We start from the raw sequence: 16,979 nt of genomic DNA on the forward strand, positions 1-16,979 counted from the left end.
ATTCAGGACTTTTCGGATGCACAGTTGATATCCACCACCTTGAATTCCTTACCTCCTTCGTACTTGTCTTTTCATACTGCCTTGAACCTCACCATGAGGATTGTCAAGCACCCACTCACTTTTATTCAGCTGGTTAGTTTACTTCTAGAGGAGGAGCAAACAAGAAAAAATAGTGGTGTGGATGCTATAGTCTCTGAGCAGGCTTTTGTGGCAAAGACAGAAAGGCAAAAACAGCAAGGTAAAAAATGCTCCACAGAGTTCTGGTACTTCTGGCACATCACAAAATCAGACACAAGGGAAGACGCAAGCTAAAAAGGGGAAATGTCATTATTGTAAGAAGCCAGGCCACTATATTACTGAGTGCAGGAAGCGCATTGCCAAAGAGAAGAAGGAGTCAGGAATGTCTGTTTCTACTACTCCTTCCACTGCTAGTGAATCCACGTCCTTTGTTTGTGGACAGGGACTATTGTTTTTACACTTGCAGTTATGACATCTCTTGGGCCGATAGAGCACTTAGCTCTACAGAGGATGCTGACACTTGGTTCTTTGACAGTGGTGCTTCTAGACATATTACATCTCGCAGAGATCTGTTTGCTTCAGTTAGTGCACCTCCCGTTGGGAAATCTGTACAGCGTGCCAATAATGCATCTCTCCACCTGCAGGATACTTTGTTTGTGCGTGGAATCAAGAAGAATTTGCTTTCTATTTCTTCTTTGGCACGTTGTGGTTTGTAGGTCACATTTGATTATGACCGTTGCATGGTTAGAGATAAAGAACGCATGACTTTGGTCTTGACAGGATCTTTGTGTCATGGTTTATATGAGCTAGATGCTATTTCAGTAGATCAGTCGGCATACTTGATATCCACTCTTACTCCTGCTATGATACAGGGGGAGTTATGGCATGCTCGTTTGGGGCATGTAAACTTTGGTAGCTTGATGCTTTTGCAGCGTACTCAGATGCTAGATGGCTTACCTCTCTTGGAGAGACCTCCTGAGCACTTATGCGAGGGATGCATTTTGGGGAAAATGCATCGTTTCTCATTTCCCCGTGATGTTGCTTTCAGAGCAACAACCAGATTGTAGTTGGTGCATTCAGATGTTTGTGGGCCTATGCAAACAATGTCATTGGGCGGTTGTTACTATTTTGTGACATTCATTGATGACTTTACACGTTTTTGCTGGGTCTACTGTTTGAAAAAGAAGTCGGAAGTGTATGATGCATTTTTGGCTTTCACTGCACTTGTTGAAAATCAATCTGGATGCAAAATTAAGACGCTCCGTTTGGACCGAAGGGGGGAATACATGTCCTCTATACTGAATTCTTTCAAAGACTTGCATCGTCCTACATCCACTTGTCACTTCATGAGAGTATATGCAAGTCACATGCATCAAGTATAACGAACAGATGCAACACGATAAGATATTACTTTATCAAAATCCTATGATGTTGACTGCGATGCATATTCCAGTGCTTGTTAAAGATGTGGTATATATTAGCAATAGGTAAGGGAACTGTATACAGGTGGGGAGCTTGCCCCTTTAACCATTTAAAGACAACAAGTTATGGCAGGATGGCCTTTGTTGAGCAGCTTATACAACATAGGGGCTACTCTATTTGTATGAAAAGGCATAGTCCATTAGTACACTACTGCCTATACTCCACAACAGAATGGGGTAGCAGAGAGGAAAAATCAATCACTCATGGAGATGGCCAGATGTATGCTGAAGGCAAAGAGCTTGCCTCATAGTTTTTGGATGGAAGCAGTCATGTGTGCTTGCCATATTTTGAACAGATGCCCTACCAAAGCCTTGAAGACCATCACACCTTTTGAGGCTTGGAACAGCCGTAAACTTTCTATTGGCCACTTCCGTACCTTTGGGTGTCTTGCCTATGCCCATATTCCACAGGTACTTAGAAAAAAGTTGGACAACAAGGCTGTTAAGTGCATTTTTATGGGATATAGCAGTGAGAGCAAAGGCTACAGACTCTATGATCCCGTTACAAAGAAGGTTTTTGTCAGCAGGGATGTTGTTTTTGATGAAAAATCAAAATTATCCTTGGCTGGTTTGGACACATATCAGGCTGCCCGTGATGTTTTTGAAGGGCTCCTGTCCATTACTTTTGGAGATTCAGTTGGAGCTTCAGAAAATGAACCTAATGTTCAGCCAGCTGCTCCTATGGAAAGTGCAGAAATTCAGCCATTGGCTGATCGGAATATTCAGCATAATGCTGAAACTGAAATTCAGCAAGAGCTTACACACAGTCAGGAAGCTAGACAGTTACCTAGATGGTATTTGCAGACTATGCAAGATAGTCCTTTGGATGCACCCATGGCTGGTTGTACTAGAAGGCAAACTCGTTTGCATGATTCAGCACATACCATGGAGTTTGTTATGGCAGCAAGTACTTTTGATAATGAAGAGCCTGAATGTTTTGAGGATGCCCGTGATGTTTTTGAAGGGCTCCTGCCCATTACTTTTGGAGATTCAGCTGGAGCTTCAGAAAATGAACCTAATGTTCAGCCAGCTGCTCCTATGGAAAGTGCAGAAATTCAGCCATTGGCTGATCGGAATATTCAGCATAATGCTGAAACTGAAATTCAGCAAGAGCTTACACACAGTCAGGAAGCTAGACAGTTACCTAGATGGTATTTGCAGACTATGCAAGATAGTCCTTTGGATGCACCCATGGCTGGTTGTACTAGAAGGCAAACTCGTTTGCATGATTCAGCACATACCATGGAGTTTGTTATGGCAGCAAGTACTTTTGATAATGAAGAGCCTGAATGTTTTGAGGATGCACAACACAGTGTGCATTGGATGGCAGCAATGCAAGCTGAATTAGATTCTATCACTAAGAATCAAACTTGGGATTTGGTGTCTTTGCCATTTGGGAAGAAAGCCATTGGAATGAAATGGGTCTACAAACTGAAAAGGAAAGCAGATGGATCCATTGATAAATACAAGGCACGGCTTGTAGCTAAAGGCTACGCATAGAAAAAGGGCATTGACTATGAGGAGACATTTGCTCCTACTTCCCATACGACAACCATCAGGTCTATGATTGCTTTGGGCACATTATGGTTGGACAGTGCATCAGCTGGATATCAAGACTGCATTTTTACATGGGAAACTTCAAGAGGAAGTTTATGTACAGCAGCCCATTGGTTTTGCAGTTGAAGGCTCAGAACATTTGGTTTGCAAGCTCAAAAAGGCACTATATGGCTTGAAACAAGCTCCTAGAGCTTGGTATGCAAAAATAGATGCTTTCTTGCTTGGTCAGGGGTTTCTAAACAGCTCATCTGAGTCTACCCTTTACGTATGTAAAGAAGGGAAATCTATGCTGATTATATGTCTTTATGTTGATGACCTTTTGCTCACTGGAACACATGCTGATCAGATTTCAGCATTCAAACAAAATTTGCAGCAAACTTTTGACATGTCTGACTTGGGAATTTTGCATTACTACTTGGGCATCTAGTTCATACATGATGCTCAAGGTATTGGGCTATCACAGTCAAGGTATATTGGGCAACTTCTTGAGAAGTTTGGCTTACAGGATTGCAAGCCAATTTGTACCCCCATGGAACTTGGACTGAAACTGTCATTACATGATGACAGTGATTTGTTTGATATACATACATATGCTCCTGCAGTTGGATGTCTTATCTACCTATGCAACACTAGGCCAGACATACAGTTTGCAGTTTCAGCTTTGAGCAGGTATATGCATCAGCCACGTATGTCACATTGGCAAGTTGTCAAGCGTGTTTTTCGTTACTTGTAGGGTACTTGATCTCTTGGGTTGCTTTATGCCAAGGGGGGACCACTGCAGTTACATGCTTACAGTGATTCTGATTGGGCTGGTGATTATGATACACGTCACTCCACTAGTGGCAATTGTTTCTTTCTTGGCTCTTCTTGCATTTCTTGGCTTAGCAAGAAACAATCCACTATTGCCACATCGTCATGTGAAGCTGAATACAAGGCAACTTTCACTACCACAGTTGAATACGTATGGCTTAGATGCTTGCTAGCTGATCTGGATGTATCTGTTACGGAGCCTACTCCTTTGTTCACTGACAGTCAGAGTGCCATTGCAGTGGCACGGAACCCAGTGTTTCATGCCCGCACGAAACACACTGAGATCCATTATCACTTTGTCAGAGAGAGGCTACATGCAGGTGATATCAGCCTTGTCTATTGTCCTACCACCAGTAATGTGGCAGACATCTTCACCAAAGCTCTTCCTCGTGACAAATTTGAAGCATTTCGCGATGCTTTAAATTTGATATCCTTTGGTGGCGGATGATCCTTGTACTCTTGATCACTCTTCACTCCAGGGGGGTTTGTTGGGTATTTGACTCACGCCTCACTTATGCCTACGCTCATATGGGAGTGTCGGTGATCCTCTCACCTCCTCACAATTCCAACACTTTCTTCTCTTACTGTTAACTTGTTCACTCTGTGTGTGTGTGTGCGCGCGTGCATGCTGCTAAATCCTCACCTAACTGTGGTATCAGAGCCATACCAACCGCCACCACTCAACTGGTAAGCCGGTGCCACCACTACTGCTATTGAGCCTCATGCTTGGCTACTCTTTGGCAGCACGCTTCAGTCCCATCAAATCTCACTTGCCGCCTATGACATCTGCTTGCTTGTCTATCTGTCACTAGCCTTGCACCTACAGTTGACAATTTGTTGCATTCTATTATTCTCAACAATCCCTAACTGGCACGCAGCCTACGCTGCCTCATCTCGACACTCCTTGCCCATCACGCAACCTACGCTGCCTCATCTCAACAATTCTTGTCCGTCAAAGAGCCTGTGTCATTACACATGATCCATGTAGCCCGTTTCCCATTACACTGCCCAATAGTTCATGTGTCCATCACCTAGTTAGCCGCCAACGGTCATTTCAAGTTGCTCACATGGTTGCATCATCTGCCTCACACCATAAAACATTAAAATATTAAGCGCCCCCAAGCCTTAATCAACATTACACACATTAAATAATTCTTATTCACGAGCAGTCCTAATGGGCACAAATTTTGGGGATTTTGCAACATGCATCAATTTCCATCAACTTTAGAATTTTTTGGGCTTTTGCCTAAAAAGCCTAAATTTCACCAAATTTTTGGAGATCTTGTGTTTGACACCCAAAAATTGTCCCATTATGTGCCAAAATTTTAGGGCTTTTCACGTTTGAGCTCAAAATTCACAAAATTTCAGCAACTAAATTGGGGGCTTTTGCAAAATTTCTTCAAATTCATTGACATTGAGGCCAATTACACCTTCCGCATTGACATAAATGGACATTGGAGTTGTTTCAACTACAAATTCTTCCTCCCCATCATCAATTTTGTGACAAATTGTAAGTTTTTTGGCCTTCTCTTTACTTAATTTTTGAACTGCCCTTGCATTTGCACTTTGGACAGAAATTTGCAGCAAGCAATGGCAGGGCAAAATGATTTGCTCAATATGTTTGGGGACTCCAATCAATTGGATGGCACTAATTATCCCTTGTGGGCATCATGTCGCTCAATATGTTTGGGGACTCCAATAAATTGAATGGCACTAATTATCCCATGTGGGCACACATGATGAAGCATCTCTTAGTTGCCAAGCAGCTTTGGGGTTATATATGTGGTTCAGAGGTTAGTCCTATACGCCTAGCTACATAGAATGCTACAGGTTCTCACTCCAACTCTTGCTGCACCTTCCACTGCAAATCAGTTGAGATGGGATAGGCATGATGCCCAAGCTCATGCTTTGATTGCACTCCCGTGCAAGAGACAAGTTATCCCGCATATTCGGTCATGCACAACGGCCAAGAATGCTTGGGACAACCTTGCTTTGTTGTACCAAATGTGCAATAAGGCTCATGTAGCCTATTTGCACAAGCAGCTTGAGATTCTCACATAGTCGATCTCACATAGCGGATGTGACATTCCAACACTCTCTTCTCTCTTGTTGTTCACTTGTTCACTATGTGTGTGTGTGTGTGTGTGTGTGTGCATGTGTTGCTGAACCTAATCTTACACCACGCCGAGAAAGTGTTGGAAGATATACCCTCAACTTCATCCAAGAGCAAACGATGGAGCTACATCAAAACCTCTCTCTACCTCTACTTCTACACCCGCTATTACTATAGAGTCAATGTTCCTTTACATCCATCAGTTGGAGGAGCCGTCTTCAACCCTCGTCTTCTAAGAGGTTATGGCTTGTTGACAGCAGTGCATCAAGTCATATGACTCCTCCAAGAGATTGGCTCCAAGATATCGACACTCAAGATACAGTCACTATTATTGGCATTATTTCGGTGCTTATTTATGGTATTGGCACCTTGCCTCTATAGCTAGATTGTCCTTCTTCGAGCTCCATCTTGGAATCCCTACATGATCCACACTTAGGCTTCCATCTCCTCTCAATTCATGGCCTCTGTGTCTTCACCAAGAAGGTTGCCTTTGTTGAGGACTCTATTTTAGAAGCACCCATTCTGATTTGTCCACCACCCATCCATAGGTTCTACCCAATCCCCCACCATCTCCTCAAATAGTTTCCTTGTACCCCATCTCTTTCAAACGGGGATGATACTGAAGATGCAACTATGGATTCTTTGTGTTTTAGAGAGGAATTACCAAGCTCGTGAGGAGATTCTTCCATGATTGTAGTCTTTTTCTAGCCTCTCCTTCATGCCGCAGTCTCTTTCCTTCGTCATCAAGCCACCATCCCCTGTCACTTTCACATCCATCCCATAGCCCTTGGTCTGTGTTGTTCTTTCTTGGTAAGTTATGGCGTCTATGATAGCTCTTCACTATCGTCTCACAATCAAGTTAGAGGATTGGCTCATCCCATCCCCAATTGGATATCTCTAGAGTGATCTGTGCGAGGCCTTTCTACTCCCATTGGGCATATAGGAGGAGGCCTCTCCGCTCCCATTGGCCTATGGCGATCTCCCATTGTATCAGGCTTTCATATGGAGAAGGGACTTGGATATCTCTAGAGTGGTCTATTCGAGGCCTCTCCACTCCCATTGGCCTATGGTGATCTCCCATTGCATCATGAATTCATATGGAGAGGGGATCTTACTCCTTGGCTGGCATCCATCATCAATGGACTTCATTGGTAGTGATACTCATGCCACCCTCAAACCCATTCCATCATTGTCCTTCCTGCGACATCCAAGATCTAAGAGAGGGCATTAGCAATCATATGTCATGTCTGGTCATCTCTTATCTTCAAGCCTCAGTCTGAGTTAGACAAGGACATTTGGAGCTCCAACATTGTGTTCGTCTATCATTTTATCACTCCTAGACACTTTTAAGTGGACGTGACACCAATGCATTTCATTTCTAGCATATTGGTCATTTTTGTCATTTAGGTGGACTGACCTGGGCACCCATATTTTAGACATGGCCAACTAGTATACTAGTTCTAGCTTCAATTTGACCTATTTATAAGCAAATTTCCCCCTCACTCCGCTCATCCATCATTCATTGTTCATTCAACCATCCCTCCTCGTTCTTTTGTCTCATCCCCCTACTCTATCTAGAGCCCACTGTCTGCTCCAAGTTGCCTGATGGAATTGATTGTTGCAGCCTTGGTCCTCCTTTTATAGCATGGGAAGGTAGGCTAATCAACCTATCCAACCATATTATGAACCTCCCTGATCGGCCAAGGAATATTCCAAGGACATTTTTCTTTGCTTGCACTATATTTTGATGATGTAATATTTTGTCTGCATCTCTCTCTTTTTTTTTCGTAAAAGGTAATTGTATTAATTACGAAAAAAAGGTACAAGTTTACATGATTACAAGATACACGATGGCTCTAAGCCATGGAGTTACAAAATTCATGGCAAAGACGCAGAGGAAATTGCCATATGCCAGGGAAGTAAGTGCTCCCGAGGGAGTAAGTCAGAGTACCAAATGAGATCTAACTGCCAATGCAGGAGACCTCTAAGCCTCGCAATATGTCCCAGAACATTAGAGGCCGAATCAAAAAGAAAGGCATTCCGAGTGGTCCAATTGTGCCAGCAGCCCCAGTATCTAAGAAAGTGAAACAAGATCTTCATATGCGACTGTGCCGGTGTCGGGTATTTGGGCCGTACAAAAACCCAATCAAAAGGGCTTAGGGAGAAACCAACCACCGCTCGCCAAACTGCTGACAAGAGTGAAAAGATATTCTTAGCGAGAGGGCAAGAAATAAATCGATGACGGGCCGATTCCACACTGGTAGTGCAAAAGAAACAATTGCTGTTAGAGATTCGACGCTTGGAAATGGCAGAAGCAAGAGGAAGACCACTAATCATCACCCTCCAAAGAAAGACCTTGCATTTCTTGGCTCGTCTTGTATATCTTGGCTTAGCAAGAAACAATCCACCGTTGCCACATCATCATGTGAAGGTGAATACAAGGCAGCTTTCACTACCACAGTTGAATGCGTATGCATTAGACACTTGCTAGCTGATCTGGATGTATTTGTTACGGAGCCTACTCCTTTGTTCACTAACAGTCAGAGTGCCATTGCAATGGCACGGAACCGTGTGTTTCATGCACGCACGAAACATATTGAGATACATTATCACTTTGTCAGAGAGAGGCTACATGCAGGTGATATCACCCTTGTTTATTGTCCTACCACAAGTAATGTGGCAGACATCTTCACAAAAGCTCTTCCTCGTGACAAATTTGAAGCATTTTGCAATGCTTTAAATTTGATCTCCTTTGGTGGCGGATGATCCTTGTACTCTTGATCACTCTTCACTCCAAGGGGGTTTGTTGGGTATTTCACTCACGCCTCACTTATGCCTACGCTCACATAGGAGTGTCGGTGATCAATAGGATACACGGGCACTTTTTACTCTCAGTAGGAGAGGTTTTTTCCCCCAGACTTGTGGTATTATTTCGTATGTGCTTATGACACACACTTACGGGCACTTACTGTGTTCGGGTGTGAACACCCCCTACAACCCTAAGGTTTAAGGGTTGTACTTTGTACTTGCATTCTACACTCTTTCAACTATTACATTGGGTGTCATGCTTCACTCTCATACTGTCTACTATTTTCTGTGTTGAGCTTCGATCCTGCCTTCCTCTCTCACATGGATGAGCTTTAGAACCTGAAACTCAATCTCGGGAGAGAAGCCACTAGCTCTGTGACTCCATGCTGGAAGGAATACAAAGGCCTAGCCACCAAGTCACTATTGAAGACCCGAGGGCCCCAATCTAGGTAGATCCTCTAGATCTTGGGTATGAGTAGAGGAAATGACTGCTCAAAGGAGAGCCACTCCTCGAAAGTGAAAGGTAGTGATGTGTAAAGAACTTCATGGCACATAGGGTCCCTCTCTGAATCTGAAGGAGTACAAGTAGAAGCCCCTTCTGAAGCTGAAGAAGAACTGGAAGCCCCCTCTGAGGGTGAAGTAAGAAAATCCCCCTCTAAATCCCAGTCTGAGAGAGAAAGGGAATCCAACCACTCATGAATCATGGACTGCGAAGCATCTGATGACGAAGGAAGTGCCGCCGGTTGTGCCGAAGAAGGTATCTTGGACTCGGAATAAGAAGCCAAAAAGCACCTAGAAGTAGCCTCTTAAACTTGAGTGGAAGAGGGTGGGGAAGGAGGCTCAAGATGAGCCAAGGGTGGGAAACAGTCATGGACCCGTAGGAGAGTGGACTATGGAGGAGATGTGGGTCGCGGAAGCCACTGTACCCGAAAGCGGGTGGGAGAAACCTCTGTGCACTGGGTGGTGGTCTCCAGGAGGGCTTATTGCCTCATAAGGCCTTAGAGCCTCTGTGTGCTCGAAAGGACTTAGTACACGTCAAGTGCGGCTTATTATCTTGAGCATAATACTCTGATAGCCGATGCAAAACGATCTCTGTGGCCCAAAAAGGAGAGGTGGCACAAGGAGTGCCTGGTGGAAGACGCATATACTCCAGAGGGGTGGGGAGCAAAGGTCGATGTCGATAGTCTTCGATGGGATGACCGTTTGTGCCGCATTAGGAGCACCCAGTAGAAGGGGCAATCTGTCGGGGAAGACGCCATGGTACTAGTGTGGTAAACTGGATAAGGGAGGGTGGGACGGAGAAAAAGAATATCTCCCAATGCGCAACAATAGAACGCCGCCATAAAATGCCGCAGTAAAACGTTGCAATAGAACACAATAGTAAAACACGACAGTAAAACGCAACAGTAGAACGCCGCGGTAAAACGCGGCAATAGAACACCGCAATAAAACGCCGCGATAAAACGCTGCAATAGAACGCCGCAATAAAACGCCACAGTAAAACGCAGCAGAAGAAGAAGAGAAGTGGATGCTAAGCCCGCCACCGGTCTTTGCCTTCACTAAAGTGGAGGATCTTTGCCACTGTTTGAGCAGATCCATCTCTGATACCATGTCAAAAGATGACGTACCAGCGAGACAGTAGGGTTTGCGGGGAGGAACACAAAGTGAACTCAGCAAACATGGAGAAGAGAAGAGAAAAGAAACTCTGATGAATGCAATGAATGTAATACAAGGGAACAAGGGTGCCGTAGCACAAGAAAGATGATGAAGACAGCCACGAACCACGAACCGCAATGTTCTCCTGAAGGGGTGTAAGGGTAGTGAAGAGGCTAGAGAGAAGAGGTGACGGATTGAATGAATCAGCTATGAGGATGAATGAGAGAGTGGCCTATAAATAGGCACATTCATTCTAGGATGGCACCCCTTTTTGGGGCTGCAAACCCTAAACGCAAAATGCAAAAACGCAAAAACGCAAACTGCACGTGAAGGGTGAAGGGTTTCTCAACACAACCCTCACAAGACACGTCACTTCTCCAAAAACCCAAGATCCTCTTTTATATTTTAACCTAACCCCTTTTGTTTCATTGGCTTAGCTTCCTTTGTCCCTATGATTTATCTTATATTGCAGGCTTTATAATAAAGCTCTTTATTCATTTCATGTAGACCTAACATGCCATGAGTATGCCCTTACGCCCAATGATTAACAAACCCCCAAAGCATGTATTTACGGACAACTTCAAATGACAATTTTGATGCCATTCAGCATCCAATATTTTCTAGACTTTATCCAGTGCTCTTTAAAGGAAAACTTGACGCCTTTCATGCTTTAGAGCCATACCAAGGTGATTTGGTACCATCTTCTATCCACTGTTACGTGACTGTGTTGAAGAAAGGTTCTATATATCCGACTTTGTATACCTGTACATGCTATCTTCACCTTATCTACCGGGGGGGGGAGGAAGGGAACTTTCTAGCTTATTTAAGATAGATCGAACTTAACAAAAAAGGAATGATATATTTATCCCTTCCCCCAAGGTTCTCCTCGAGTGGGCACACAACATCGCGACAGTGTCATCATCAACTTTGAAGAGATGGACAAAGACTACCTCTGATGTAGTGGCTGGTGCAGCCTTCAAATTCTTTGCTCCATCCTTCGCCCCAAGTGAGCTGGGGGTACTTCTTCTGAGCACAGTTTCCAAAAACGGCCTTTCAATAGCCCCAAAATGGAACAATTCTTTTGGAGAGTTTCCATTTCTTGGAGATGTGCTTCAGGTAGGTCACTTTTTTAGGCAAAAAAAATCATTTTCATTAGCTGTTTTGGTCTTTGCCTTCTTATTTGGTCTTTCCCCTTGCTATTTCACCTCTGCTTTGTTTGCTGCATGTGTACTTCTTGTGGTCATTCTTCACAACACCAGCCATGCTCCTTCTTCACCAAGCCTTAAAGCTGCAAACTCTCACTTCAAAAGATAAGCTTCAGCCCTGACATTCTCAGCCTGTTCATCTGCTGTATTCAGACCTGAATTTCTGCAATTTTCAGCTTTGAAGCTGAAATTTTAACGTGCAGCCCAACTGCCCACCATTTTCAGCTTGAAATATTAATGTGCAGCCCAGCTGCCCGCTATGTGCACACTATTTAGGCTTCATGTCTTGTTTGGACTCGTATGAGGGGTTAAGTGGATCCAAGAAATGGAAGTGCATTTATTGTGGCCTGGTGAAAACAAGGAGTGTCACTAGGGTCAACGACCATCTTGCTCCTATGCACACATACATAAATTACCTATATTATTTATATATTCCAAAACTCCATTTCCACAAAAATTTCAAATGACTGAAGCTCCCTTTCTTCATGTTTTTGAAACAAGTGGAAACTATGCTTCTAACCTTTTTCCTCCAAATAAGTTGTCTTCACATAGTGAGGGCACTTAGGATAAACCTGTTGTCCTTCTACTTTTCTAACTGCTCCTTTGGTTTCTTCCTCTCTTTTGCTTGGAGGTGAGGAGACTAGTAGAGAATACATCATACTTTGGGGACAGTAGATGTGACAAAAGAGAAACAGCCACATCTTCCAGAGAAACCTTCTTTCCAAGGGATGTAAACTCATCTTGTATCTCCTCCATCTTGTTGAGGTGGTCCTTCATGGTTGAGGAGTTTGCAATAAACAGTTGGCACAGCCTCATCTCAAGGGCCATCTGATATGCGAATGTCTGGGCTTAATAAGGAAAGGATAATCTAGTCCAAACTTTGGTTGTGGATAGGATACATCTGACATGCACAAGCATTAGGAATGACAAGGCTCAAGAATTGAGCCAATCCCAAAGGGCTTCCTGATCAGCAGTGAATCCGAGGCAAGGATCCATACTAGGGCAAGGCACTAGGTGGGTCACAAAGTCCCAAAGGTCAAAGGTATCCACTATGAACTCCACCTTGCAAGACCACAACGCATAGTTGGTACCATCCAATTTATCCTTCTTGAATGGGTAATGTAAGCTGATCATCTACAATGTCAAATGAAGAGTAACAGACATGCCACAAATAACATCCACAGTGTCAGGATACTAAACCCAATTACCACCTTATGGTATGAGGCCAAATCCTAACCATGAGGCTACCATTTTCTGGCCCCTCACAGCTCAATCCTGTCACCTGATCATCTCAGTTTCTTAGATATGTTTCACGTCTAGTTAAGGCTAGATGATTCAGAACAGCTGAGTAACTGTTACCCAGCTTGTGGAAAAAATAGATCCAAGTCATGTACAGTTGAGAGTGGATGATTCGGAACAGGTGAATACCTTTTGACCCAGCTAGTGGAAAAATAGATCCAAATCAGCATATTTGGAAAAGTCAATGCAATCATGGCTGGCTAGAAAAGAATATTTTTTTACACAAAGATGGTATACACATTGTGATCTAGCCATCAACTGTGCACATAAATCTGTCATCAACAACTTCACAGCACAAAAAGTCTCAGGCATATGATTTCCAATGGACAATGATTTTTTTTGAGATCTCAAACAGAGTGCAAATTAACACTTACTATGGTTACAGTAGTCCGTCTTAAACGGCCCAGATTTGCATCGGCTGGTCGAAGCAACCGCATTGCAACATCAAACTCCCATATAGTTACTCTCATACCTCCTGCTGTTACAAGTTTGTCTTCAGAGTTATTAAAAAATTTGACAGTTTGGGCATAATCTACAGGAGTAGGGCTTCCGCAAACTGCTTTGCCAGTTTTTACATCCCACACAACAAGTTTTCCATCATCTTGTCCACCTACTGATGCAAGGTAATTTGCATCACAAGAGAAACTTAAAGCCTGCACTTTGACCTGTATTCGGAGATAGAAAACCAAGACAATTTGATCAGTTCATGCAAGTACACATGACAGGAAGGATACATGGACTTGAAATGAATCATAAGACAAAATATAGCAGAACCACACTAACAGTAATTAGTGCCAGCATTCACTTTCTTTTGTAAATGGACTTCTACAAATTGTGTAAAACCTTATGAAGCGTTAAACGATGGACAAGCTTTCGAGCCTGGATATCCCAGATGATAATATCTGCTGAAAATCCCATATAGTTCACCTAAGAGCACCAAGAAGTCATACTTCAGCATGTCATTATTACATATAAATAACAATAATCACTTCATCCAGTAAATAATACATCAAATTGCTCCAAACAGAAAAATATAGATATATTTACATACTTTTGCAAACGTTCAAGTAACATGCATTCAAGAAACATGTATTCATATTGTAAATGTGGGTCATCAATTTTAACTTCTGATGAATTACATGGAGAGCTAAGCGGATGTATGTTGATAGAAATGTTGCAAACAGGCCCTAGGGGAGATGAGAGGGTAAAAGAGGGGGGGGCGGTGGGGTGCGGGTGGGAGGTGGGACCTTAATGGCTAATCTTTAACCACGGACTCAAGAGAACTCTCTTAGAAGTAGTGAGCCAAACACACCTTTTTTTTCCAAGAAAAGAGAATTCTATTAATAACACTTCGGAGAAAGTCCCCCTAAGGTAAATACAAAGTACAAGAAACTCTGTGAAGAGTAACTAAGTACATCAAAGATACAATGGTTGTGTAAACAACCACTCATCTTGGGATTCTTTCACTCTCACTCTCAGTTCTACTCTTGCTCCATTCTTGTCTTGCACTCTAACTCAACAAACTGGTATCAGAGCTACGGTAACAGTGTTTGCGCTGTGCTTCCCAAGAGTGTGAGTTGGTTTTGCACGCAAGAAGAAGCTCGTTTTTGCTCAGATAGTCACTCGTCAACAAGGCGTAGGTCGTTTTCTGCTCAGACAGTCAGAGTCAACAGTTGACTGCCTATCGGAGAGGCAGTCGAACCAAGAGGGGCACGTTCTCTGCAGACGACAGCAAGTCGGCACGATAGCAGGCAACAGTACTTCTACGTAGTCAACCAGCGTGGCAGCAGTCGTGATCATCGTCCACGACCAGACAGACACCAAGCGACAAGTTGACGGCAACAGTTTGGCGGACACCACGGCATGGAGGCGTGGGCGCAGTCAACAACTCACATGGACGGGTGACGGGGCCTGTCAAGGCGACGGGTGACGGGGCCTGGTCAAGGCCTAGACAGGCCCCATTTTCTTTTGTTTTTTTATATTCTGCAATTTTTTCTTCTCCTTCTTTACCGAGTGTTCGCGTATACAAACACACTGGCATCTTAGCCAAAAATTTTGGGGCTTTTCCTGGATTTGGGAACCATGATAGAGAAAACGACAATTTGAGCACATTGGCTCTAAAAATTTTAGGGCTTTTCATGTGTCAGTGAAATTTTGCCTAGCTGAGCCAAATTTACTGACATTGGTACACATTTGGACCTAAGAAATTTGGGGCTTTTGCAAAATTTTGCTAATTTTGCCGTTTTATGCTCTCGGGATCATGTATCAATGCAATCGGAGCAGATTGGTCAGTAAAATTTTGGGGCTTTGGTTGAAATTTAAGAATTTTGGCAAAATTGATGTCTGAAATGCACTTTGGGAACATTGCTGAAGCAATCTTGGTGCTGTTAGCAATGAGATTTATCTCCCACTTGTGAGATTTTGGAGAAATTGCAGAGAATTTTAGTGTTTTTGTGTATCAGAAGTTGACTTGGTCACATATGCATACAGTACACATGTTGGGCAACTCCCATTGAGTTGATGTATTGCCGAATAATCATGTTGCAGCAAACTTAGTGATCATTTGCAAATCTGGGATTATTGCAGATGTATTTTTGGTGATATTGCTGAAGTGGGAGTCACCTGGCAGTGATGTATGCCTGGATTATATGCTGAAATTTCAGTTTTACTGCTGAAAGTCATCCATTCTACTGCTGTACATGTACTTGGACTGAATCTTGCTCTTATTGTCCAAAAATTTGAGCTGATATTAGTTGAATATTCAGCTCATTGTTTGCTGTCATAAATTGTAGCATTGATTTTTTGGGTGCATTGCTGAAAAATGGCTGCAAATGCTTCTAGCAATAGTGACACTAAATCCCTTCTTGAAATCAAGAGGTTTGATGGCACTAGCTTTGACTTGTGGAAGAACAGGATGCAAGGAATTTTGTTTCTCAAGAATTGTGATGATGCTCTTTTGGAAGTCAAGCCTACAGCTATGATAGATGAGGATTGAGCTAGACTCAACAAGACCATTGCATACATTAAAATGGTTGTATCTGATGATGTACTTACAAACATTAAGCGACTTGATATAGCTTATGCCATATGGAAAAAGTTGATGGAGACTTATGAAAATACACCTCCAGTAAATCAAGTGTATCTCATGTGCAAGCTTGTAAACATGGAGTTGGATGAGTCTAAGCCAGCATCGAAGCATGGGGCTCTATTCTCAATGAAGAGGGGAGAAAGCAGTTGTTCAGCCTATCATCTTAGAGGTAGGTCAAAAAAGAGGGGTAATGCAAGAAATAAAGGCAAAAGAAGGAGTAAAAGCAAGGGCAAACAGCAAGATATTAATTGCTATCAATGTGAACATAAAGGGCACAAAAATCCCGATTGTCGCTACTACAAGAAAAAGTAAGAAAGAAAGAAAGAAAAAGAAGGATGACAAGAAAGATGATGACAGCTCTTCCTCAAAAGAAGTTGCAAAGGCAAATATTGCATCTAGTGTGGTCATTGAAGAGCTCTTTGACATTGAAGAGATACTTGTTGCAGCTTCATGTAATGATGTAGATGTTATGGCAGCAGTAGGTAATATGCACATCACTAAAAAGGAGGTAATTGATGCCTTACTTTCAACTCATGATGGGTTGTCTCAATCATGGATAGTGGACAGCAGTGCCTCTTTTCATGTTACTCTCTCTTTGGAGTCATTTTCTGAATACACTACAGGTTGCCTAAAAAGGTTTACTTGGGCAACAATTATGCATGTGAAATAGAGGGTGTAGGTACCATTCACTTGGCCCTTGAAAATGGCCAAGAGCTGATCTTGTAAGATGTCAGATATGTATCTCGCGTAAAGAAAAGTCTAATGTCAGTTGGGCAGCTTGATGCAAGAGGGTATTTTACTACATTTGGTGGTGGATCTTGGAAGGTCCACAAAGGCTCTATGTTGATTGTTAAAGGCAACAAAAAGGGGACTTTGCATTATTTGCATTGTAAAGCATACCTAGCAAGTTTTTTTGCTGTGGCTGAAGTTCATTCACAGATGGA

At 42.9% G+C, this 16,979-nt stretch overlaps 1 protein-coding gene across 2 annotated transcripts in view; it reads right to left on the minus strand.

Annotated features, from left to right (window-relative positions):
- Nucleotides 1–16,979, minus strand: part of LOC148032714 (cilia- and flagella-associated protein 52-like) — a 92,176-nt gene that overhangs the window by 53,103 nt on the left and 22,094 nt on the right. Inside the window, exons 3-4 of one of the 2 annotated variants that reach the window (XM_087683353.1) lie at nucleotides 13,791–13,874; nucleotides 13,322–13,612 (exon numbers count right to left, since the gene is read on the minus strand). In XM_087683353.1, the coding sequence (XP_087539479.1) occupies nucleotides 13,322–13,612; nucleotides 13,791–13,874 (375 nt within the window). The other variant, XM_087683354.1, reaches the window with a different exon arrangement.

The sequence above is a fragment of the Lygodium microphyllum genome, chromosome 8, assembly GCF_053477565.2.
Source record: "Lygodium microphyllum isolate KBCC chromosome 8, Lygodium_microphyllum_v1.1.10, whole genome shotgun sequence".
Lineage (NCBI taxonomy): Eukaryota > Viridiplantae > Streptophyta > Polypodiopsida > Schizaeales > Lygodiaceae > Lygodium > Lygodium microphyllum.